Source organism: Uloborus diversus, chromosome 3 (assembly GCF_026930045.1).
Source record: "Uloborus diversus isolate 005 chromosome 3, Udiv.v.3.1, whole genome shotgun sequence".
Classification (NCBI taxonomy): domain Eukaryota; kingdom Metazoa; phylum Arthropoda; class Arachnida; order Araneae; family Uloboridae; genus Uloborus; species Uloborus diversus.
Window position 1 is genome coordinate 85,890,912 of NC_072733.1, and position 27,945 is coordinate 85,918,856.

A 27,945-nucleotide genomic window follows, 5' to 3' on the forward strand; every position below is an offset into this window, starting at 1 on the left:
TTTTTCGTGAATCGACCTTCATCCCTTTGGCATCACTGCGAGCGGAAGTTTCCGCACCGTACTAGTCTGAAGATCGCTTATACAAATAAGTCTACTCCTCATTTTTCATTTATTTTTTTCATTCTAAATGGGAAAGTTGATGAAATAGTATAATAACACCTAAGAGTGCTATTTCATTTAAAGTTTGTGAAGATAGAAGGAAAAAGAGAAAGTTTCTCTCTCTGACAATTAAAGAAAAGCTAAAGATTATGCGCTTGAACAACTATAAAATGCGTCGAAGGTAGCATGACAATTAAGTATGATTGAATTTTCCATATCTACAATTAAAAAGCAAGAAAAGGAAATCCGTAAAAGTTCACCGAGTAGTTTCTAAGCAAAATGCAAAAATTATGAAAATGGAAGCTCCTCTTGCATTATGAATTTAAGAAATCAGGAAGAGGGGTGTTGCCATACATGGAAACGTTATAAAAGAACTAGTGAAGCAACTCTATTGTGTATTTAAAATTATATAAGAATAACGGTTTGATCACGCAGCATAAATCATCACCATCTGCGATTTTTTAAGTTACAAATATCATTACTGGATCTACTGTACAGTATATGTTCTTTGGTACAACTAGTGCATTTGTTTTTCTTACTACATAATGTATCTACCGTAGTGGTTTATTTTACGTCTTTCTTTCCCATTGATCATTGATTTTGTGCATCGTAACAGTTTTTCATATTAAATGAAACTGTTTTTTTTTTAAATACAATAAATAAAAATTCAATTTTTTATTTAGGAAACAGTAATGTATAGTTAAGTAATGGTTTTTAACAGTTTGAGGTGGCGTTTACAAGTGTCTTTAATCGTATGGGTATGTTTATAAAAGTTTTTACACATACCCTTTTCCACAACGCGAAATTTCAACTTACGCGAAGGGTCTTGGAACGCATCCCTCGCATAAGTCGGGACTCGACTGTATATGTTTTGAGCTCTTGTGTTATGTGGTCATATTCTTTTCTTTTAGAAATTCGACAAAGAAGAGTTTCTGAAGTGCTTGAAAAAGCTTGTAAGCATTGATAAAGACTGGGTGCCAAGTTCTGATGGCAGTTCATTGTACATAAGGCCAACATTTATTGGAGTTGAGGTACATTTTCCATATCTTTTGATCAAAGGCAATATTAACTCTAATTTTATATTTACACTAATGTTGATCAAAGCTACATGCTAGTAATTTTTCTCAGCATATTACATGTAACACAATGACTGTAATAATGAGAAAAATATTGCTAACATATTTTTTCTATATACAATACAATCTCGAATCTCTCGGGAGGGGAAAAAATTCGAGATATTTAAGTTTTCAAGGGTTTGTAAAAATTCTACTAGTAAGTTCACAATTGCACTCACATGCGATATATATTTATACATGTACTGTGCGACCACTTTGCATAACAATTAACAAGTTATTTTGAAATTAGCAATTTTGACTTCTTCCATCTACAAACTTTAAATTTCTAATTTCATCTTCAAGCACATACAATTTAAGCTTTCCATTTGTCATTTTATGGAGTTAAAAAAGTGGAATGATGAGAAACAATTTTTTCCATTTTCACATGAGTTACAAAAAATTCACCCCCTGTCTTCAAAGGGGGCACGTGTTTCAAGAAAAAGTAGCAAGAGTCTAATCTTTGAGGAAAACAAAGACTACAGCACCTCCTTCATACCCACATTCCCCTATTATCCCGCCTGAATTCCCTATTCTTATACAGTCCATGAAAAAGGAAGAAAACCGGCAGATGCCTTCAAAACTGACTCTACAACAAAACTTGCTGAGGAATAACAGCAGTTAAAGTTGCTTATGTGCAAAAATTTCAACTTATCAAGGGTTTCAAGAAATAAATTTCGAGATAACTAGGGAAAATACATAAGAACTTTTGGTAAAATGCAGGGGAAACTTAATTTCGAGATATCAAGGGTTTCAAGATAAGGGAGGTTCTAGATATCAAGGTTTGACTTTTATACATTTTCAACATATTTCCACACTTAAACTTTACCGGCTTACGGATAAACTCCCAATTTATACGGTATTTAGCTAGGGTTCACTTTGGAACACTGTTTTTTCAATCAAATCATAACTGTTTGTTCAAAATTAACCTCCAAAAATTAAAAAAAAAACTGATTCGCTTGAAAAGTAGCCAAATAAAGCATTCCATTTCCCCCAAGCTACCTCCTGAACACAACTGGTCATTTTGCCTCGTCTTTTCTTCAAAGCATTTATGCGGCTGCGGTGTTGCCAGATTGTGTCAAAATCGTCCAATAGATAGTTTTTTCCTCCTAGCTGGCGGCAGAAGAAAGCTGTTTCGTTTCAATCCGCTTGCTTTCTGGAAAGATCTGGCAAACCCCTGCTTCGTTTCTGCAAGTTCATTAGTCGACTCCAGAGCTTTTTTCGATCCGTGGGTAAAGAACGAGGCGCTGAGGAACAAGTTCTGAAACACAACGTGTGTGTTTATTTTGTATCGGGTTGTACGAATGGAATCGGGGGAAAAAAGAAGAAAAGTTATTTTCAAATGGACAATGAGTCATATACTCTTAAATTTCTGCGATAAAAAAAGGGGGGAAATATGTGCATTGCGAGTTTTTTGAGTGGCTTAATGATTTCTCATAGCAGTCAAAACGATGTAGAATGCCATGTGACTGGAGAGGTCCATTTCAGAAATGTAGAAGAGTCCAAAAAGAGTTTTTAATAAATTCAAAATAAAAAAAAAGGCCACCGCTAAAAAAAGGCCATTGCTGCTTCATTAAATTCAGCTGCATTTTCTTCACATGCTGAAGTTGCTGAGTTTGAAAAATCTTTTCAAATATAAATGCATCTTTTTACGTGAAAATAGTAGCATACCTTACAAATACAAATACAAATACAAATACAAATGTGACGACCAGCAACAGGCACTGGGCCCAGCTAGGCTGGTCCTAGTCAATTAATTAGTCCCCAATGAAGATCAATGGCCCTCTTAAAGCTATCCACTCCCTTGCTCATTACCGCCTCTTCCGGTAAGCTATTCCAAGTGCCCACGACCCTGCTAAAGTAGTAGTTTTTCCTGATTTCCAAGTTAGCCTGAGATTTAAATAGCTTAAAACAATGACCCCTTGTCCTGCTTTCCCCGCAAAAATTTAATCCATTTACATCTTTCATTTTGATAAATTTAAACAACTGAATCATGTCCCCTCTGACTCTCCTTTGCTCCAGGCTATACATGTTAAGCCTATTAAGTCTGGTATCATAATCTAAATCTGAGAGTCCCCTTACTAATTTAGTTACCCTTCTTTGAACCCTTTCCAATACAAAAATATCTTTCTTCAGATAAGGCGACCAAAACTGAACAGCATATTCCAAATGAGGTCTTACTAAACTCCTATATAAAGGCAGAAGAACTTTCTTAGATTTGTTTGAAATAGATCTATTGATGAACCCAAGCATTTTGTTGGCTTTGTTACTAGCAATACTGCACTGTTGACTAAACTTGAAGTCCTGATTTATAAAGACACCCAGATCCATAACATTTTCTGCCTGATTTATGACTGAACCCTGTAAACGATATCTCATACGCTTATTTCCATGACCTAAGTGTAGCACTTGACATTTCCCTACATTAACTGCCATACCCCATTTATCTGCCCACTTAGTAATATGATCTAAATCCTCTTGCAGCTGTTTTACTTGTTCTTCATTTTCGACAATCCCCATAACTTTTACATCGTCAGCAAAACAATTCATGCTTCCAGAAATATTTTCATTGATGTCATTCATAAATATAATAAACAAAAGAGGCCCTAAAACTGATCCCTGAGGAACCCCACTTAAAACATCACTCCAATTAGAATGATTTCCTCTCACAACTACTCTTTGCTTCCTACCAGTAAGCCAATTTCTAACCCAAAGTAAAGTTTTTCCTCCTATTCCAATGTCAGCTAACTTGCTGAGAAGAGCAACATGCGGTACCTTGTCAAAAGCTTTTTGAAAATCAATATAAACAACATCCACACATTTTTTGTTATCTAAAGCTGAGGTAACCTTGTCGTAGAAATGCAATAAATTAGTAGTACAGGATTTACCTTTCCTGAAACCATACTGCAAACTAGTCAACAGACTATTAGTCTCTAAGAACATCATGATCTTAATTTTGATCAAAGTTTCGAAAATCTTACAAATCACCGAAGTCAAACTTACAGGTCTATAATTCCCAGCAATACCTTTAGACCCCTTCTTGAAGAGTGGCGTTATGTTAGCCAGCTTCCAGTCCTCTGGCACCGTCCCCGAGTTATAAGAAGCATTGAAAATATTCAAAATAACATCCACTAATTCCTCTGCACATTCAACTAAAATTTTTGGATAAATATTATCTGGTCCCGGAGCTTTAGTTGCTTTAATCTTTTTCAAATGAAATAAAACCTCCTTCCTGGAAAATACAAAATCCTCAAGCTGTATAATAGCTTGTGTCTTGTTAGTGTCAACTGTTGAGATACAGTTATCGTTAAACACACTGGAAAAAAAGTTATTTAGAACATTTGCAATATCCCTATCGTTTTGGATTAAATTTCCATGCTCATCAACCAAAGGCCCAATTTGACTGTTTCGAGCTTTCCCAGAATTAGCGTAAGCAAAAAACCTCTTAGGGTTCCCATCAATGTCATCTGCCAGCCTTTGCTCCAATTCCCTTTTCTGAATCCGTACCAAATACTTAAAATTTCGCCTTGCCTTACCATACTGGAGCCTCTCCGCACTCTGACCAGTTTCTTTAAACTTACGAAAAGTGGCTTGCTTATAATTAAGAGCTTCTTTAGTCTCCCTGGAGAACCACATGGGCCAAATTTTGGTACTAACACCTTTTCTCCTAAATGGAACATAGTCCCCAACGGTTTTAGCAAGTTTATCCTTAAATTCCGTCCACTGCTGATCTACGTCGCTATTTTCCAACCCTGACGAAAAAACCTCTTTCAAGCTCTGCCTAAGTGCAACAAAATCGGTGTTTCTGAAATTGGGCACAAACCTAAAATTATCATCTTTGCACACTTCAAATTTAACCCGGAACCTAATGCTGTTATGATCACTATCTCCAATATGCTCCCCTACACTCAACCCCTGAACAAAACTACCTATGTCACAAAAAACTAGATCCAAAATGGCCTCCTCTCGAGTTCCCTGAGTTACAACTTGATCTAAGAAACAGTCACCAATTACTTTTAAAAATTCCTCTTCTTTGCCATTACCAGGATAAAAATTATTCCAATCAATACCCGGAAAATTGAAATCCCCCATTATGATAACGGATCCCTTACTAGACATGTCACTAATAATACGGTACATCTGTTCATCTTGTCCCTGGTTTGAATTAGGTGGCCTATAAATGTTTCCAAAGCGTAGCTTTATGCCCTTACTGCTCATCAACTCCAGCCAAACCATATCAATATCAGTAGGCTTATCATTTATGACCAATTCATTGCAAATAAAATTGTCTCTAACATAAAATAAAACCCCACCACCTCTTTTACCTACTCTATCCTGTCTGAATAAATTATACCCAGCAATATGTAATAACTCTGCATCAGATTCGGTAGCCCATGTCTCTGTAATTCCGATAACATCCAACTTCTCATCCATAACTATGCTTTTCAATTCATCCATCTTGTTCCTAATACTGCGAGCATTGGTATAGAAAACTTTAAGCATGCCTAAGTTGCTTTTATTTAACACCCTGAAATTTCCTAAATTACAATTGTTAACATTACTACTCTTGTTTGTCACTTTATTTCCATTTCTAGCAATACCCAAAAACATTTCATTCTCTCGATACCTGGTGCTTGAACCATGCCCCCCATTCCAACTTAGTTTTTTGACTCCGAAGCCCTTAAAATTAATCCACTAACCATTTTGACCCCTGTAGAGCTCAGATGCAGGCCATCCCTAGCAATCCAATCCCGTTTACAGTGACTCCATACATCAATGAACCTGATACTGCGCTTTTCGCAAATTGACTTCAGTAGCAAGTTCATACACCTCGCACGTTGATTTAGCCAGCTCCTATGCACTTCATACCTGGGAAGCAAACCAACCACTTGGACATTCGTCGAAAAGCTGGTTGCTTTATCCAACAGGGATTCCCATTCCCTAGAAAACTCCTCATTTTTACTGTGGCCTACATCATTTGTTCCCACCCACAAAGTAACCATGTCCTCCTTATTCAATACTCCCTTCTTTTCAGCAACCATATTAACGTCTTTTACCCGAGCCCCTGGTAAACAACACCTAGCCACCTTACGCTTTACTCTCCCAACTGTGTTACCCACCTCCCTTACCATAGAGTCCCCCAAAATTACACCCTTAGTTTCCCAATCTAACTCCTCATTTGAAACTTCCCCCTGAATCTCTGGAACATTTATACCCTCTACAACTGGCTTACACCCTAATGCTAACTGGGCTTCCAAAACTAGCATCTTAAGTCTTAAGTCTGAGAGTTCAGCACATTTAGTGCAAATATAATCCTCTTCAAAAACAGACTCATTTTCCCCCTTAAATAGTTTTTTTTTTTTTTTAATTTGAAGCATCATCTAACATTAGCATTTGATTCATAAAAGGTTAGCACAATACAGTAAATCAATATGTGATTTCAATGACTAGAGCTTCTAAAAAAATTTTTACTCCTAGCTTGACTTTTGAGAGGTTGAAAAAGTAAATATCTTTTCAAGGACGGGAAACTTTAAGGCAATTACTATACACTTCTAAAAGATGGCAAAATTATATGAATATTCATTTTCACATTAGTTAGATTTTGTATATTTTCCATAAACTATAATTCAATTTAATGTTAAAATTGCATTAACTAGTTTTATTTAAATATTGCAATTACATAATAAATTTTATATTAGTATTACACATGCATAATCTAATGTTATATTAGGTCAATTACTTTGTCTTGGTTTTATTAAATGATTTGCGAAAAGTTTTACTGGTGCCAGTTTTGAAAAGTTGACAAGTCTGCATGTTCATCTTGTTGATTCACGTGAATAATAATTGCAAATATGTGCTATAGAAAGATTTGTTTTCTATGAGTGACTGTTAACTTCAGAATTTACAAAAAAAAAAATGGCCTTTAGCTCCACGTCATTAAGTTATGGTATCAAGCAATATTTTTAAAGGAATTCTTCCAAAGACAACTAGGGATAAAGAAATAGACAACTGCATGACCACATGCAGTTTGTTGTCATGTACGAAGTATTCTTTTTTTTCATGACAATAAACTGCATGTAGTTTGACTTGTGAAATATATTTTACACATACTAAACTAAAACATTCTACCCCAACAACCATATTCACTGGAAACTGCTCCACCAGATTTCCATTTTAACCAGTTGTTACAGATTGATTGTTTTGAAAAACTTTTCGTTTGGAGGAATCAAATATTGACTGCATAATGGAATCAGTTCAAGGGAACCTGACTTTCTCTTGGGAAGCTTGTCAACTAGCAGAAAAATTTAGAAAGTACATTCTTCAAAAAATGAAAATATTGTTTTATTTTCTCAATCCACATATGATATGCAAAACCTTACCTTCATTTTCAATTGTAAAACAAAAATGTTCTCAAAGTTATCTCAAGTCCTTATTTAAACTATTAAATGTCAATCATTTAACAGCCTTCACTTGGAGTGGCTGCTTCTAAAACTGCTTTGCTTTATGTTATTACTGGACCTGTTGGATCATATTTTCCAACTGGTAAGGAACAACCTGTCTCATTGTATGCTGCTACACATGCTGTTCGCTCTTGGCCTGGTGGTGTTGGAGATAAAAAGATGGGCTGGTAAGTAAAATATATATATATATATATATAAATATATATATATATATGTGTGAACTTTAGGACCAATCCCCCCCTTGAGAAAGTGTTGGTCCTGGGTTCACCTTTTTCATTTTCCATTTTGATGTTCTCGCTTTTTTCATTTGCTTTTTCATTTGTATTTTGACTGTTTGTGTGCATATATATATATATATATATATATATATATATATATATATATATCAGGGGTCTGGCCAGGGGATATTTGGGTCCGTTAACGGACCCTTCACAAAAATCCGATCAACCAAAACGGACCTTTCACAAAATCCCGATCAAACAAAACGGACCTTTCACAAAATCCCGATCAAACAAAGCGGACCCTTCACAAAATTCTGATAAACAAGATCGGATCTGTCACAAATTGTTTATTGAAAGAGCAAATCTGAAAGCAAAAAAACGCATATTTCTGTGTATAAACCGATAATTTTTGGAACCTTTTTTTAAGTCAAATTAGAGGGATCAGCTTATACAAAATCGGCTAATTTTGAAAAAAAGAAAAAATCGGCACTCTTGCGATGCTCCTGCAAGCGATAAATAATTGCTACTGCCAAATAAATATAATGGTTGTTTGTTTTATCACAGCTAATTAGCAGCGGTGTTGTTGTAAACTTTTTTGAAAAGGCATTGGTAAGCACTTTTCTCCGCTCATGATATAATAAACAATAATAATATATATATCTGCGAAATGAACTTAGAACTGCAAAGGGATAGTAAGGGTGAGGAAAAAATATGATCGCTTCAGATAGGGTTACCAACTTCAAAACTATCACCACTTAGTGTCTGGCGTTGCACCTTTATAATGACTTGATTAGAAAATATTCTCATCATTTTGTCGGCTTGTCAATATTTGCGTTTTTACGGTGCGGTGCGATGTTTGATTGTTACTTTGGGAGAAAATTATATGGTTTTTGATTTTTCGATGCTAACAAGGATGATTAACTTTAAATAAACTCTTTTAATTACCGTTTTTTTTCTTTAGATGTCTACATTTTGAAAAATGCAATCTTTTAACATCCGATATGAGAATCATATTTTGTTCTTTTTTCAAGCTAACTTCGCTTTATTAGGATTCAAATAAATGGAAAGTCTCTTTATTTAACTCTCATTTCAAGTTTTTAAAGCAAAATTCCATTTTCTGTAATGAGTCAAAAATAAAAATGCTGAATAGATGTTTTATTTTATTTTATTATTATTTTTTGGGGGGGGGAGGGGGGTCAACTGTGTCCACAGATATTAATGATATGTTATCATAGGACTCTAAAATAAAATTTTAAAATAATTTTATCGAAAATATTTCTTTTACAAGCCGTTTTTATACTTTTGATACCTTCACTTTGAGAATTGCGATCTCTTTGCATCCGCTATGGGAATCCGATTTTTCGAACTTTTGATGATTATTACGCTTTGTTAAGAGGTAAACAATTGAAATATCTTTTTATTTTTGTTAAAATCACGGAATTTATAAGTTTTAAACGAAATTCTGTGCTTTTTAAGAGTGTCTTGGGTCAAAAAGTTGAATGCCGAACTCTATTCTGAATTTTGTTTTATTTATTTATATTTTTGTTACTATTATTTTAAATACTGTACAGAAATATATCTAGTATAATTTAACATAATGCAGAATTGTAGATAAATATTGATACTTGAATGAGCGATGCCCCCCCCCCCCCCCGCCAAATATCAGAAAAAAAATCCAGAATGATTTTCTCGTGATAGAAGAGGAAAACACTCAGCTCTAAGTTTAATTGATGCAGTTTGTGCCATCTCTAAATTCTAAAATTTCGTTTTAACTTTTTTTTTTGCGAAATTTTTTGATTTTTCACAAAATTAATTCATTTTTCACAAAATTATTTGATTTTTCACAAAAAACGGACCCTGTGAAAAATCCTGGACAGACCCCTGTATATATATATATATATATATATATATATATTAAACACATAAGGCAAAGCTAAAAGCAGTGTAGCAGCATTCATATCTGCTACACTGTTTTTAGCTCGAATTTTTGTAGCTAGTTGCATATGTATTTTTCAGTTAAAGCAATTAGTCTTGTTCTGTTATACTAATATATTCTTTAAAATATGATTACTGAACTGTTGCAATTGAAGAAAGAAAATAATACTAAAAATCTATTGTATTCTCTGTCCTAGAAGTTCTGCTATTGTACTTGCCAAACTAAGCTACTCTTTCCAAGTTATTTAAAAAATGTTCTAAAACATGTATGGAACACATTTTTTTATTTATTGTTTTCAATATTGCTTTCGGTCTGTTTCATGCCGTTTCTGTGGAACTGGTGAAAAATGTTTTCTGCAAATTATTACTTGCCCAACAAATAAATTACTTGAGCACTTGTAGTTGTTTTGTAGTACTCTTCTGTATTGAGGGACTTGCACAGGGAGGGGGGGGGGAGATGGGACACCTGTTGACCCGAGCCCGAGCATAAAGGGGGCAGGAGAGTTTTAAAAGTAGGGAGGAACTTCGGGGACACAATATGGAAGGTGACCGGTAAAAGTAATTTGTGACGGGCCCCAAAATTTTTGTGCACGCCCCTGTCTGTATTTACAAAAGCAATGACCTTTTCTTCTTTTTATTTGTAGCAACTATGGACCAACAATACAAGTTCAACAGCTAGCAGAGAAACAAAATTTCCAGCAAATTCTTTGGCTGTTTGGAGAAGATCATCAATTGGTTGAAGTTGGCACTATGAATATCTTTGTTCACTTGATGAATTCAAGTGGAGGTTGGCATCATTTTTGTTAATCACTGAAATTATGCAAAGTTCAATTTGAAAATTCAAGATTTTGTATATATGGTGATCCAAAAGTCAGCAGAGTCTGTCGGAGTAAAGTGGTCATAAAATCATAGGTTTTCAACTTAGGTAGATAATAAATACAATTAATTCTTTAAACATTCAACTTTTTTGCTGTTATGTTATTTTACATTGCATTATTAAAGAACTTGGTACATTGAATTCAAGGAAAAAAATATCGATTTAAGTAGTTTTATAACACTTTCATTTCCCTATGTATTTATGACCACTTTAACCCATGGGGTAAGGGAAAGTGATCATAGCATGGAGTAAATGGTCGTAGTTAAAAATAGATGCAAAACCGTTACAAAAAAACCCTAATATTTGTTTATTTCGGTTATTTTTATAGTTACAAGCATATACATGAATATACAGGAGAATATACGTGTAATGTAAACATGAGTAAAAACTATCATATGAGTAGATGCATGTATACATCAGATGCATACACGTGCCTACTCAAGTATATACGTGTATACATGAGTAGATAACCATGTATACGTGGTTAAATACAGGAGTGTATGCGAGTTTACACAAGTATATACGTGTCATGTGTATATATGAGTATATGTGCATCAGTATATACGCGAATCATATGCATGTATGCACTTGTATCTCGAGTAGTTATGTACATACTTGAGTTGGTGTCAATGCGGCATGACCGTTTACCATACAGTATCGGTGCAATCGGGGAAAAGGTGCCATATTAACCAGTGCATAATTAGGGATCTATAAATGTTACGATTACATCCCAATTGTTGGAGAGCCTTAATGACTGTAGGATGCCAGGTCGATTACTTAGAAAGCGTTTCTAACACTTAAGTGAGTTTGAGAGAGGTTTGTTCATTGGCATGAAAATTTCAGGCTGGTCGACGAGCCATGTTGCTGCTCAGGTGGATTGTTAGGAGTGTTCCGTTAGAAACTTGTAGGCAGTGGACACGAGATGGTACCCATGTGCAAAAAAACGGGTCTGGAGCGACCAGGAAGTCGACGAGGAGGGATAATCGAAGGATCATGCGGCAAGCACTTGTGGATCCTGCAGTGACTTGTTCCACCATACAAGCAGAAGTAGGGGGTAGCAGTTCCTCGAACCATTTCTAAACATCTTGCAGCACTGAATCTGCAGTCCAGGTGCCCTTTTCGCAAACTCCCTTTTCCACCAAAGCATAGGCAACTCTGTCGACAATGGTGCGGAGCCAGAGTGATGTAGGATTTTTCTGACTGGCAAAAGGTGGTGTTCAGTGATGAATCCCGGTTCGTTTTGAGGTCAGATGATAACCGCAAACGAATGTAGAGGTGCCCTGGAGAAAGGTACCATTCAACCCATTTTATTGCACTACACACTGCCCGAACAGTGAGCATAATGGTCTGGGGGGCCATAGCCTATGATAGCCGATCCACTCTAGCTGTGGTACGTAGAACCTTAACAGGCCAACGTTATTTTAATGACATTCTGCATCCACATGTAGGACCATTCCTAAATGGTCTCCCAGGGGCACTTTTCCAGCAAAATAATGCTCGCCTGCATACAGGTAGAATTGTTCAAGACTTCTTACGTCCATTTGAGACTCTCCTTTGGTCATCCCGCTTTCCCAACTTGTTCCCTATAGAGCATTTATGTGATCAACTGAAACACCAGATGTCGCCGTGCTACTCGGTGCAAGATTTAGAAGTGGCTGTTAAAAATTTGGGGGTCCATCGGCCTCAGAAAACATCAGACATTTAATTAGCTCAATGTCGGACTGTATTGCGGCATGTATTGCAGCAAAAGGGGGTCCAACGCGCTATTGGAGTAGCACTGTACTTACCTCATTTCTTAGCCTTTATTTGTTTAATTGTCTAGATTTTGGGATCAAGTGTATCTCTCATCTGTATTATTATGTACATTAAATTTCACTTCAATCCGATGCTTCCATCTTGGGGCACTATTTTCAATGTTCCTGAGTGTCTTTCAAAATTCAAGATTAAAAATATTATTATTTTACTATGGGTGGTTTTAAACTTATTTTGGTAGATTTTGTGGGTATTTACCTTAAATACGCCCTTGGTTTCAAGCCGTATATAATATTAAATTGATTTGTGTTTGTAGTTTTGAAATTTGTTTTACTTGTCAGCACTTTTATATGATTATTAATAAATATATATACTTGAATATGCTGTAAAATCTCATACCCTTTTATGTTTTTTACTTATTTTTAGTGCAAGAACTTGTAACTCCTCCATTGGATGGACTGATTTTACCTGGAATTGTCCGACGAAGTCTTCTTGAATTGGCTCAAACTTGGGTAAAGAAATATTAATATGCAATGATGCAGTGCAAAGAAATTTAAATATAGTGTTATTCAGTGACAACTGATCTGAAGTTTTCTCCCTCACCTCTTTGTATTTCTTTCAAATTTAGCTCTTTAATTGTACCCTTTGAGTTAATCAAAAATCCAAATTTTTAGATTTTTATCTCTTTTATTTTTTTATTTATGAGACTGATTTTTCGAAAAACCCTCTTTTTTTCTTGGATGCTTGAACATAAAATGGACAATAACTCAGCACCAAATGTAGATAGAAAGATTTGGTAAAGAGTATTTTAAAGTACATTAGTTGCTGTTTAATAGGATATGCAATATGACTAATTTCAAAAAAGTTTTCATTTTTAAAAAATGAAACTTAAAATTTAAATTTCTCACAAAATGTATAATGAATAATTTTTTTAAAAAATTCTCAAAAATATGTGTGTATTTTATCTTTATTTCAAGTTGGGATCTCAATGGGATCATACAGTAGACCCTCGTTTTACGCGGGTTTATTTTACGCAGTTTCGATTATGTGCGGTTTAAGATTTGACACCTTGATTTTATTTTATGCAAATGAGTTTTGGTTTTACATGGATGCAGCACAATGCAAACAGATAAAATTTTCCCCTCTTTCAAAATCCAAACTCCTAAAGATTGCAGATTACGCATAATCAACTGCATTTTGGTGTGCTAATAATCGAATTTGGGCCACCGGAGACGTTTTATGCGATTGGTTCCAGAATTATTTCCAGAAGTAAAGTTATTAAACTCACACAGTTCAGAACGCACTGGAAGAAGAGCTTTTATTAGTGGCAAAGGAGGCCAAAACCATTGAGGATACCGATGTCAGTGACACACTACCAAAAGCATTCACATTGAAAATTTTGAGCCATTCCTAGACAATAGAAATAATTTTTCTGATTTGTTAGTGAAGGAAGATTCTATCACAGAAATGATGCAAGTGATCACGGATGCATTAATTCTCTGCAAAGAATTACAGAGAAAAATTCTTAATGACTGCCAAAAGACTATCATAGCCAGCTCCTCCTTATAAACAGAACACGAAATTAAATTGTTTTCTTTATGCATGTTGTGCATAAAAGTTGATATAAGTACACATTAAACTTATTACAAAATTAGTCATCACTAGAATAAAATATTTTGTTATGTACAGAAGCAAACCCCTATTTCAACACTAGTATTAGGTCTCAATTTACCTGGTTTCGATTTACGCGGCATTTCCGTGGAACATAACCCCCGCGTAAAACGAGGGTCTACTGTATTTTTATAAATTTTTGAATAAAATTTGACTTATGAAATAATGACATTTTTCAGTTTCTAACTAGTTAAATATGGGGTGCTCTTACTGGGGTTGGTCTAGTAAGTAATTGATCATGGCTATGCTTGAAATGAGCTGACATGAATTTGTAGATTGGTACCCGCCCCCCTCTTCCTCTACCACACAACCACTTTTTATCTCTTGTTTTTTCCCGAACTGTATTCAAAAAAAAAAAGCTGGCACGCAAAAGTAATAATCATAATAAACTGGGATGCACATTGCCAAACATCAGTAGTGACTAAGGCTTATAAATGGGGGATGGGGTCATAAAAACTAAAAGTCAGAAAAACCTTAACAAACAAATAGAACTACACTCATTTGCAGCTTTTTTTTTCTTTCAGAAAGTGGAACGGTAGGGTGAGGGGGAGGGAGGAATCCGGAATGTAGTTTAACAACATGGAAGGTTATGCTCAATCTAGCAAAATGTGTTTGATCTGTAACTGCTTTTAATATATGAGTAAATAGATCTTCTTGCATTACTCTCCTTTACAACTGAAATTAAGAAGAAAACTAGCAATAAAGAAAAAAAAACAGCTGCACTCCAAATGTTGTAGACATGGGCGGATCCAGGGAGGGGACCATGGCCCCCTCCGAGAAAATTTCAAGAATAGTTAAAATTTCCTTCTTTTGAGCAAAAATGATGCAAAAAATTTCCCATATAATACGAGTACATACAATGTCTAACAGTAAGGAAAACAATGAGAGGGGGCCATGGCCACCCTGAGAAAGTTTAAAAAATAGTTTTTTAGAGCCAGATATAAAAAAAATTCTTATTGTTCCTCAAAGTCTAATAGGATTTAAAAAAAGGCCAGGGAGCCATAAAACCACACTTCAAGTATAGTTTTTTAAACCCTCTTTCCTAGCTTAAATTGAAAAAAAAAAAAAAAAGAAAAACTTTACTGTAATTCACGTGAAGTCTAACAAGAATGGAAACAATGCCAGAGGGAGGGCATGGCCACCCCACAAAATTTTCAAAAATATCAAGTGTATACCAAATTCTTGGGTTCATTTAGCATAATGAGCTCATCTTGTTTGAAATGTATATGGGAAAGAAAAGGGATACGTGTTAGTAAGTGTCCTATAAAAAGTTATACATTTAATGATTGCGCATTAAGTTGAAGTTAGATTTAAGTTTTGACTTGGCTTTATGCAGTGCTATGTAACTATTAAACAGTAATTTTAAAACAGTTTAAAAAAAAATAAAAAAGGAAGATTAAAAGTGGTGGTGTGTGTGGGGGGGGGGCTACCAATCTACAAGTTCATGCCAGCTCATTTAAAGCATAGCTATGTGTACTTACAACTCACTAGACCAGACCATCACTCGTAAGAGAACCCCATATTTAACTTATTAGAATCTGAAAAATTCATTATTTTTTAAATTGTATTCAAAAATTCATTAAAAAAATGATCCCATTGAGATCCCAACTTGATTTTTTGCACAAAGACAAAATACACACACAATTTTGAGAATTTTTTTAAAAAAAATCATTATACCTTTTCTGAGAATTTTGAATTTTAATTTTAAAAAATGACTGATTTTATAAAAGTTTTCATGTCACATATCGTATTAAACAGAAACTAATGTTCTTTAAAATGCTTTGTACCAAATCTTTCTATCTATATTTGGTGCTGAGTTATCATCCATTTTATGTTCAAGCATAAATGAAAAAAAAGAGGGTTTTTCGAAAAATCTCTCATAGATAAGTGTCATAGTCTCATAGATAAAAATATAAAAAGAGATAAAAATCTAAAATCTTGGACTTTTAATTACCTCGAAGGGTACAATCGATGATCCAAATTTCAAAGAAATACGAAAAGGTGAGGGGAAAAATTTCTCAAGTTTTTGATCTCTAGACATGGAATGACCCTATACAGTTTGATTTTCAGGTTTTGTAAAAGTTTTATTAAAACTATTATATGTCAACTCTCAAATCTGCATTGCTTGAGGCCAAGTATTTTGCAGATTTAGAATTTTGCTGATTTCAGTTTATTGATTATTTACACGTTTTCAATGTTACATTGTAAAATGTTTTCCTCATTTTTAAAGAAACTCTTACACATAAGACAAAGATATTATAATACCCAAAGGGGGGGGGGCAGTAGGGAGTTGCAATTACCCCACCTTAAAGGCAAACTGTCCTACTGCTCTGTCCTAATGTCACCAAAGCTAATTTTCAAACTATTTTTAAGACTTCATTACAAAAAATTTCTGCAGAGTCGCTTAACTACGTCTTTCTGTCTTACTTGAGAAATATAACCTAAAATGGTGTTTCTTGAGACTTGAACTGCAAACCAATTCCGGGGTCGTAGCACATCCTCTGCTTCCCTTGTGTGCAGGGTTGCCACGCACCGGGAAAACCTGGAATTGTCAGGGAAAATGAAAATGGCCAAAAATCAGGGAAATGTCAGGGAAAATGAAAAATTGCATATTTCCGATCGTTCTTAGCGCGGCCCGCGGTCTATGACGTTCAAAAAAAAAAAAAACTTTCAGCCTTGTTTTTTTCGCCGCCATTCCCTTTCCATTCGTCATTTTGTCATTCCCCTCTTTCTTCTTCCCCCTGCAGTTCTTTTTATCAACTCTCTGCCTTTGGCGCGTGCGCCATAGGCAGTCGGCGGCGGACATGCGCAGAAGCGACTGAAGTTTTTAATGAGCTGCAATAATCTTTTCATATTCTATATTTCTTTAAATTAATTAATGAAATCGTATTATTCTAAACAATTTTGTTCTGTAAATTTAGTTCATTAGACAATTTTAAACTTAGAAAGTTTCTTTTTTACAGAAGTATCGCTAATCTTTTAGTATTTTGGTAGTGATCTTTAAAGACTTCCAATGCGCTTCTTTCTTTCAAAATAAAAGTAATCCGATTAAAAAAAAATCTGCACATCAGAGAAGTTTCTGATCAATGCTCAAACTTTAACTTTATGACAGGGTGCCCACAGGAGTGATTATGGCGCAAGTTGCGCCATCAATTTTTTTTTTTTGGGGGGGGGGGGATTTTTTAATTATTTATTTTACTTTATTTTTATTCAAATTATTTACTCATATTATTTTACTTAATTGTTTTCATCTGTGTGTGTGTATTTTATTGGGGAGCGAGCACACTTTTCTTTCAAAACAATAATAATTAAAAATAAATAAATAGGTAAAAAATATAAATAAAAAAAGAGGGTTAAAAATAAAAAAAAGTGCTAAGGCGTTCAGAAATATTGGGGGGGGGGTGCCATTGAACTTGGGGAGGAACACCCCTGTTTTATGAGCAACAAACAGGGGAAATATGTGAAGCTAAAAGATGCATGATTTTTTTACAGGCCAAAGTCTAAAAGTGCTTTGAGTTCAATGGATTGGAGGGGTAGAAAGCAATAATTGAAAAAGTTTAGGTTTCATAAGTTTTTAGTTCAGATTATTTTAGCAATTAACTTTATTTTTGTGATACAGATGTCACAATTGTTAATTTTGCAGTTCTTTCACTTGATGTAAGGCAGTGGCTCCTCGTTATTGAAAATTAGATATGCTACATTTACATTAATTGTTTATTACAGTGATTTGCTTGACTTGTGTTAGTACATTAGGGTAGTTCAAAAATACACTTAAAAAAAAGGTTTCTCCTAGAAAACAGGACACCACTCAATGTTTTTAGACTTGTGGATTGTAAAATACTGGAAGAATTTTAACTTCTATTTCAACTGAAAGAGGGTGCTCGACCCCCTCCCTCAAACTTCATAAGCATGAGGAGGGGGTTAAAAAAATACATTGAACTGAAAAAACAATGTTACATACTATAATCTACACGAGTTATATGCACATTCATTGCAATAAAATAATTACTTACATAAAAAAAAACTGCTGGGGAAATTAAATGTTTCTAAATTTGTGACTTTTTCTATGCTAGAGCTAATGTTAAATTAAGGGGTCATTGAGCACCCTCTTAAAATTTGAGTAAGAAGCTAAAGCTTTTACAGCACAATACTATTAGTAAGTCTCAAAAAAATAAGGGGTGTCTTGGACTCGAGCTGAGAGAAAAAAAAAAATTGAACCACCCTTAGTACATATTTTTGATTATTTCAGCTTGAGTAAATTAAATTTGGTAACCATTGTTTGTAAAGTTTGAAAATGATATAAGTTTTATCAAAATTTGAGATATATATATTAATGTTGCAAAATGAAGGTGGAGATCGATAACCTGGAATTTTTCTCAAAACCACCTGGAAAACCTGGAAATGTCAGGGAATTTCATTCTTGAACTTCCGTGGCAACCCTGTGTGTGATATCACCGTATATAACTTCAAAATAATAATTCAGCTTTAAGAGAACTCCAAATCTCCTACCTCTTCTACTAGCATCATCAAAGATAGCATGAAATTGTGATTTTAGAGTTTCAATTTCAACAAATTTCTAGGGAGAGCTCTTGAGCCTTCTCTCTTCTCCTAATGTCACCGAACAGAGGTATTTTTAGTCTTTCTGTTTGCAAGGGAGAACCTCCCAACCCCAACCACTTTACAAACCTTTCAACATACAGCTTAAAATTTAGTCACTAAAACTTCACTATTAAAAAAAAATGGTAATGCTCTGGTACTCTAACCATTCTAATGTCATCAAAGCTAAAAACAAAGAGGAGATTTCAATTTAGGATTTCAATTCCGAAAAATATCCAGTGAGAGCCCTTGAATCTTTCCTATTCCCTTAACTTCACCAAACATCAAAGATAGTCTAAAGTTGTTTTCAGTACTTCAGTTTTGGAAAATTTCCTGGGAGAAGTGTCAAATCTTTGACCTTACCTAAGAAAACCGAAATTGACTTCAATTTAAACGAAATATTCGGAAGGGAACCCTAACACTCCTTTCCCTTAACTACACTATAATTGCCAAAAACTGAATTTTAACAGGAGCTTTAAATATTTGTTTTTTGTTTTTTTTTAATTGCACCCTGAAACCTCTCTCCCGACCATCTCTAACTCTAACAAAGATTGACTGAAACTGTAAGATTTCTTAGTTGGAAAATTTTCAGGGAAGGTCTCTCCACTGCTTTACGTTCATCCTTTCTCTGATGTTAAAAAAGACAGCTAAAAACTTTTTGGGACTTATAATTTTTGGTATCTATATTTCCTTCAAAGCAATAAATTGCACAGAAAGAATTTCCCTGTACTGAACTCGTATTTGGTTTTGTAAATTTTCCCTCTTTAAAAAAATTAAAGTTTTATGTAAGAATTTGAAGGAAGATGGAATGTGGCAGTTCGAAGTTTTTGCCTCACCTTGGGAAAAATCTTAAGACCCAGCATTGAAGGGGGAGGGTGGGAGGTGAAAAACTACCATCTTTGCTTGTCGTTCCCTAGCAGAAACCTGGCTATGTCCATGCCCAAAGAAGTTATTCTAAAATTGTTTTTGGGGAGGGGGTATGTATTTTAGTTCATGCCTTTTATTTATTTTAGTAATTTTCAGGCAATTCTTATTTGCTTGAGGTTTATGCTATTGATTCTTGTTTTTATTTTTATCACCACTGTATAATTATATAGCCCTAACCTATTAATATACACAATATGAGATCAATTGTAATTAAATAACATTATTACAAGGTATACCAAAAAGTGAGTATGATGCTGAAACCTATCATCTGGCTACAATAAATACTAGCATGAATGTAAAAATTAAGGTGAGGTAATGATCCTTTAAATACAAACTGTATTAACATGAGTTGAACCACAAAATAAAAATTTATTCCTCCTTTTAAACACTTTTAATGGTATTTTCATGTCAAATCTTGTGTGGTTTTAACACAATTGAATCGATTATTTCAGAAAGGGCATAAGTCCAACTAATGTAATTTTCCAGGAATCAATAAAAAAAAATTTATGAGTAATCTAGCCACAAGTAGGATCATTACCTCACTTTAAATTATGTTTCATTTTGTCACTGAAATCAATTAAATTTTTTTTTAATTTGGACTTATACCCTTTCTACAATAAATACAGGCCAAGGGTGTGTGGGGGAAGGGGTGCTACATCCTCCCAGTTTTTCAGAAATGGGGCCGCCAATTGCATTTTAGCAATGCAAAAAATGAAGAAAAGGGGAAACTCTTCATTGTTTTAAAAAATATATAATAATTATAACTGAGCAATTAAAATAGTGACAAAAAGCATTTTATCTGAAAATTTGATTAGAAAATGCCATCTTAAAATACAATTTAGGAAGATCCATGAAACTCTTTTATTAAGATTATCTAAGTAAGGGCTGCAGAAATGTACACTTCAAACATTTTTTAACACAAAAAAAGTATTCAGTGCACTATTCACTAGGCCGCGGCCGCAGAGTGGGTATGTCTGGCTAGTCGGAAACTATGGGCCCAGCTCAAATTCAAGTATAGTGCATAGAGAAAAATTAGCATAATGAGAGGGAGGACCGGCGCCAAAACTGATGTGGTTCACGCTTTGTCTCTCGGCGACTCTAGATATACAAAACCAAGGTTCTTCAATTTTCATTGAAAAAAGGATAAATAAATATGATAGTTTCATTGGGGCAGTGGAAACATTCCCATATGTAATTTTTTTTATCAAAAATATGTCCTGTAAATCATTGTTAAGGGGAGAAAAATGCATGGGTTACCAAAATATATTTCAAATAGAAAAAAAAAAAAGTTAGTGCAGAGAGAGTTTCAAAGTATTGCAATGAATACTCACACTAGAAGTTCTAAATGCTTGAATGTAAAAGTAAGCAAATCAAAGCTTGATCAAGACATGCAAGAGGCATATTTAAAACAAAATGAAGTGGAATAAAGACCTAAGGTATCACAGAAAATTACCACATCCATTCAAAATGTTAAAAGTTCTTTTTCTGGGGCCGCAGACTCATGTATTTCAAGGAAACCAAAATATTAGGCTGGAAATTGAAAATCCACTATGGAAAATCCAAGCAAAAAATTGTTTTCAACAAAGGAAAATTGAAGTCTTGATACAATATTTTTATCAATAAATAAAATTTAAAATGAAGATAGGGATATAGCCAAACTGAGGGAAGAGCAGGTAACTCCAAACCCTTCTTTTTACGTCCCCAAAGCCCAAAGGATGTGAGTTTTTAAAACTTAGATTTTTAAAAAATTCCCGGAAAGCGTTGTCAAACACCACCCTGGCCTAACGTCATTAAAGATGGCCTATTACACGTGAGTATTTAGGACTGCAATATCGAAAAACCTTGAGAGTGCTCCCAACGTAACCCCCAATAAAAGCCCTCTCAATTACTCGTTCATCATTATTCAAGATGGAATAAATTTCGTCTTTTGGACTTTAAGTTTTAAAAAACTTCCTGAGGTCTCGCCAACCTGTCCTCCTCCTAATATTACCAAAGTTCCTCAAAAATTTCATTGTTAAGGCTTTAATTCAGAAAATTTTTCGGAGGAGATCTCTTAAACCCCTTACTCCTCTAACAGAACTGTATATTGCCTACGATTGCATTAATTGAATTTCAATTTTTGAAAATTTGAAAGGGGAAAACTCCGAATCTCTCCACCCATTAGCATTACCAAAAATATTCTAAAACTGCGTTTTCTACAGATCGAAAATTTTTCGAGAGAATGCTCTTCTCTCTCTCTCTCTAGCCAACACCATCAATAAAAGTCTTAAATCCCGCTTTTAGTGCTTCAATTACAAAACGTTTCTGTGCGCAAGCCCTTCACAACTCCTCCCCCCTCCCTTTCAACGAAGGTTGGCTTAAATTTCGTTTTTGGAGCTTTAATTTCAAGTACAGTAAACTCTCGTTAGTACGCCCCCGCTTAGAACGACTTCCCGCATATATCGACGTTTTTTTCCGGTCCCTGGGACCAATATGCTTTTAATATTAAAATCTATCCGCTTATAGCGCCCCCGCTTATAACGACTTCCCGCTTATTTCGACGTTTTTCTAGAGTCCCCACAGGAAAAATCCCGTATATTGCGTCCGTATATTGCGTCGCTAGTAAACTTTTGTATCTTCGCGTTAAAACATGAGTTCTGTTACCGGAAGGCAACCAGTTCGACTACTTTATTCCGACCCGTGAAGTACACCTCTTTGTCCCTGTTCGCATTCGTTATCTCGGAATTCCAAGAATTTCTCACCCCCTCCCCCTCACCTAAGGAAAAGGTCCACCTTGTAAAAAGTCAAAAAATCATTGATGGGGAGCTCTCAGATCAAGTAAGTATGCTCTGCGAAAATACTCAATTTTATCTTAAATCGCCTCCAATGTTGACCATTTTTAAATGAGGCCTTCTAGTAGTATGGTTAAATAATTTTTCACATCAGTTGAAAGATTAAAAGAAATTCAGAAAAAATACAAGCTGGGAAAGTTTGACAAATTCTCGTAGAAAAGCATTGCGCGCCCCATTTGCCTGTGCCGATACGAAAGAGCGAGGAATGGCAGGAAAAGGCAACCCGGATTCGTTTGATCTTCGCCGCCGCGTCATCTCCCCTCGATTCTAGCTCCATGACAGGAAACAGGCTGGCGCATCAGCCATTCTGGTTCCAAAGGGTTGTAAGGAAATTTGAATTCGCCAAAAGAGCGGTGCTTTTATTGGTGCCAAGAGAGCGATAACTACGCCATCTACGCTACGTGCTGTGAGGGTCCATTCGGTTACTTGTTCACACGTTAAGAAATGGCTAAAAGAAAAGCTCTTAGTTTCGATGAGAAATTAAAAATTATACAGCAGTATGATGAGAAAAAAGGAGATATGATTGACATGGCGAAAGGTAAGTAAGTTAACTTATTAAATTTTTTCCTTTTTAAAGTTCACCCTTACTTCAGTTTAGTATTTATTTTACTTTCTCATTTAAAGATGGAGAATTCGAGGTTGATAATGAGGAAGAGGAAGAAGATGAACCTCCCCAACTTCCCTCTTTTATTAGCGCCTGCGATTCCGTAAGCGTTTTGCGGCAGGCGCTCTCTTCTACCGAAAACTCGGAAGCGATGCTGAGAGAACTTAACAGGATTGAAAGTTTTATAATAAGAAATTTTAGGAAACCAACTTCTTATGATGGAGGAAAGCAACTCCTTATGGAGAATTTTCTTACAAAAAAATAATAGCATAGATGTAACTAAGATGTAATAAAGTTGTAGAGGTTAAAATGCATACGCGTTTCTTTTGCTTTTAGACTGTTATTTTTATTTCAGCGATTAAAAACGAGTCATCAGATTTTTGTAAGGTATGTTTTTTTTTTCCTGTTATCTTCCAAAACGGCATTTTAAAGAGTTCTGCTTATAACGTCGTCCCGCTTAATACGACGTTTTTCAGAATCCCCGTCAACGGCGTACTAACGAGAGTTTACTGTAACTCGCTGTGCACATTTTAACCAAAAAAAAAAGCCTACAACCGCGTTTTTATGGCTTCAATTTCAAACAATTTCGGCGGGATACACCCCCCCCCCCCGCCGCATCTGTCTTTCCCTTAATATTACCATACTTCCTCTAAAACTGCATTTTTCAAACTATAATTTTCAAATTTTTACGGGGGGGGGGGGAGGAGCCCCGGACCCCCTCCCCCATACCTGTCATAATCAGAACTAATTCACAATTGCATGCTTGAAGTTTGAAATTTTGGAAAAATATCGGGTGATAACCCTGAGTCTCTTCCTCCCCTAACATCACCATAGAGCGTCTAAATTACAATCTTGAAAAATTCTCGGGGGAGAACCCCCGGACCCTCTCTCTTTCTCCTGACCATAATCAATCATTAAGTACAGTTCTGTTTTGGGAACTTAAATTTGGAAAAATTATCGGGAGAGGCTTTCCTGGACCACCTCTCCTATTCCTCCCCAACTTAAAATATAGTCTAAAACTATTTTTATATCTTCAATTTGGAAAAAATTCTAGGAGGTAGCCCTCCGACACCCCCTATCTCTGATTGAATATTATCCTTTAATATGACCAGGGGTATGTCCAGGATTTTTCACAGAGTTCGTTTTTTGTGAAAAATCAAATAATTTTGTGAAAAAGGAATCAATTTTGTGAAAAATGAAATAATTTTGCAAAAAAAAAAAAAATTGTTAAAGCGAAATTTTAGAATTTATAGGTGACACAAACTGCATCATTTTAAACTTAAAGTTGAGTTTTCCCTCTTCTATGTTGAGAATATTATTCTGGGTTGTTTTTTTTTGGAATTTGGCATGAAGAAGGGTGGCATCGCTCTCTCAAGTATCAATATTTATCTACCATTCTACATTATGTTAAATTATACTAGAAATATTTCTGTACAGTATTTAAAATAATTGTAACAAAAAATATAAAATAAAATTCATGGGTCAGCATTTAACTTTTTAACCCAAGACACTCTCAAAACACACAGAATTTCATTTAAAACTTATAAACTCCATGATTTTAATAAAAAGAGATTTTATTTGTTTACCCGTTAACAAAGGGTACTAAACATCAAAAATTCAAAAAATTGGATTTCCATAGCGGATGCAAAGAGATCGCAATTCTCAAAGTGAAGGCATCAAAAGTATAAAAATGGCTTGTAAAAGAAATATTTTTGATAAAATTATTTTTAAATTGCATTTTAGAGTCCTATGATAAACATATCATTTATATCTGTGGATACAGTTGGAAAAAAAAAACTAAACCATTGATTCGGCATTTTAATTTTTGACTCATACAAGAAAATGCAATTTTGCTTTAAAATTTGAAATGAGCGTTCTAACAAAAATAAAGAGACTTTTCACTTATTTGCATCCTAATAAAGCAAAATTAGCTTGAAAAAAGAACAAAATATGATTCTCATATCGGATGTTAAAAGATTGCATTTTTTAAAATGTAGACATCTAAAGAAAAAAAAACGGTAAGTAAAAGAGCTTATTTAAAGTTAATCATCTTTGTTAGCATCGAAAAATCCAACCCATATAATTTTCTCCCAAAATAACAATTAACCCGGGAGAACTCGTGGTATTTTTCGTCACACGAACGCTCGCGGGGGGCTCCGTTGGCCTGGAGTGGTTATTTCAGTAAATTAAGTTTGCAAAATAGAAAAAAAAATGTTTTCAACACTGAATTATAAATAGATAAACAGCCTCTAAAATATGTTTTAAAAAGTAAGGTTTAAGAAAGTTTTAAGGTACACGAATCTAAATCTTCTCCTAAGCATTACTGATGATCACTTTACTGTTCTGTGTCAACTTCTTCATCATCTTCATTAAGGGAGTTCTAATCAGTTGAAACCTCAACTAACAAGGTCTGCAACCTCTTCATTTCATCTTTGCAGCTTAAATAGCGATGCATTTCACAATCTCTTCCTTTACATTCACAATCTGAAATGAAAAGCGTGAGTGCTCGCTCTGGGCCTCTGAGGCCCGAACCTGAATTTTCTGGGGAAAAGGGGAAATGTACATTCCTGAAAAGCATGTAGTCAGTATGTAGGTCACCTCCAACGCAGCTACTGTTGACCTCATTCATTTCCGTTGAAAGGGTGATTTTTGGCAGCGTAGTTTTGTAATGACCGGGCCCGATGCGAGTTCTCCTGGGTTAAAGCAAATATTGACAAGCTGGTAAAATAATGGGAATATTTTCTAATCAAGTCACTATAAAGTTTAAACGCCAGACACTAAGTGGTGATAATTTTTGAAGTTGGTAACCCGATCATATTTTTTCCCCACTCTTACTATCCCTTTGCAGTTCTAAGTTCATTTTGCTGATATATATTATTATTATTGTTTATTAAATCATGAGTGGGGAGAAAAGTGCTTACCAACACCTTTTCAGAAAAGTTTACGACACCACTAAAAGTGCTTACCAACGCCTTTTCAGTAAAGTTTACAACAACACCGCTGCCAATTAGCTTGATAAAACAAATAAACAAAATTATTTAAAACCAAACTTATTTTCAGCTGTTAATTTCTTTCCAAGATACAAACAACAAGCATAATATTTATTTGGCATAAGCAATTATTTATCCCCTGAGGAGCATCACAAGAGTGCAGACATTTTTTTTCTTTGCAAAATTAGCAGATTTTGTATAAGCTGATCCATCTAATTTGACTTTTAAAAAGGTTCCAAAAATTATCAGTTTTATACACAAAAATATGCATTATTTTGCTTTCAGATTTGCTCTTTCAATAAACAATTTGTGAAAGATCCGTTCTTGTTTATCAGAATTATGTGAAGGGTCCGTTTTGGTTGATCGGGATTTTGTGAAAGGTCCGTTTTGGTTGACCAGATTTTTGTGAAGGGTCCGTTAACAGACCCAAATATCCTCTGGCCAGACCCCTGCTAAACCAGAAGCTGAATCTTCTATCTCTCTGCATATTGGAACATGTGTTTGAAACAATTAAGGGGCTGCCAAATGCGTACACCCCCTCAGATTTTTGACCAAGCGACAGCCCTGAATAAATATCCTGAAAGACTAATTTAGAGTGATGAAAATGTAAAAACAAATGAAACAGACTTGTTTCTAACTGATTTATGATAATAAATAATATAACAAAGTGACAAAATAATTAGTGAAGTCCATATTCATAAATTCATTATCTTAAGAAAATACATTGTGTATTTTCCTCTTTCTCTCGTCTGGTTTTAGTGAAATAATAAAGTCTGGTATAAAAATTTTTTTAAAAAGACAAAAACTAACAAACTGAGATAAAAAGCAAAAGTTTTACATGTGTAATAAAACTATACTCATATTTATATTCACCAAATACATCCTCCTTGGAAATATTTTTTTCTATCCTTCTCTTGTCTAGTTTTGTGTACCAAGTATGATGTACATATTAGTATTTCTATGACAATGTTCAAATTTGCACTGAATAATCATCTTAATATTTGTTATTTCTTCCAACAACATGAAAATTTTCCCTTTATACTCGATATTGGCAAAGGTAGTTCAGCCGACAAACATTACTTTGCAATATTTTCTTGAAAAACGTCTATAAAATAGCTAGCCTGAAACGGTTCCTTTGATGTTCTATCGAATATTAAAACATCATGAATGTTGATAATTGAAAACATTTGTCACCCCGTAGAATATTTTTCTAAAATCTCAATTTGGGAGATAAGTCCTTTTAAAAAATGAAAGGCACCTGTTTTAGCAGTTACAGAATTCATTGTTTTCAGCAAAATTGATGGTGAATCTTGATGTAATTTCAGAATTTCACTTATAAGAGATTGGATTTCACATGGTAATAATCTGTCATATTTGTTTAACAAGTTTTACTGTCCCTAAATCTCGGTTGCAAAGGACAAACGAACGTCCTATCAGAGGAAAGTCAACAGCACTCTTGTTAAATTTCTTCAGTGTTATTTCTAGAAAAAGTCTCCTGCAGTGTTGTTCTTATTTTGACCAGCGTATATCTCACTGAAAGCATACAGTTTTTTCGCAGTTTCTAGAGTGTTGTTAATAAAACCCCTGAGAAATTAGCGAATTTCATTCTGATTTCAAACCCCAACCCCCGAACTGACGAACCTACCATCACCAAAATTATACTAGATCAAAGGAGTTATTTGTTTTTACTTTATTATGCCAAAAAATCTAGTTCTTCTATGATCTTGCCATTGTGTCTTACTATTTCTTCCTTCGCATTTAGTGCAGAAAGGGCATAAGTCTGAGACTTTCACTGGGACTTTTCTGCACTAAACAAAAAATGTGACCCCTAAATAAAGTGCTTTGTTGTGCAAGGGTTGACTTCCCTGC

At 34.7% G+C, this 27,945-nt stretch overlaps 1 protein-coding gene across 4 annotated transcripts in view; it reads left to right on the plus strand.

The window, feature by feature from the left end:
• The window catches only part of LOC129218050 (branched-chain-amino-acid aminotransferase, mitochondrial-like), a 91,048-nt gene that overhangs the window by 44,672 nt on the left and 18,431 nt on the right, over positions 1-27,945 (plus strand). For all 4 annotated transcript variants that reach the window (XM_054852229.1, XM_054852230.1, XM_054852233.1 and 1 more), the window contains 4 exons: positions 1,011-1,130; positions 7,676-7,839; positions 10,473-10,615; positions 12,884-12,969. In XM_054852229.1, coding sequence (XP_054708204.1) covers positions 1,011-1,130; positions 7,676-7,839; positions 10,473-10,615; positions 12,884-12,969 — 513 coding nt within the window. The remainder of the gene's footprint in view (positions 1-1,010; positions 1,131-7,675; positions 7,840-10,472; positions 10,616-12,883; positions 12,970-27,945) is intronic.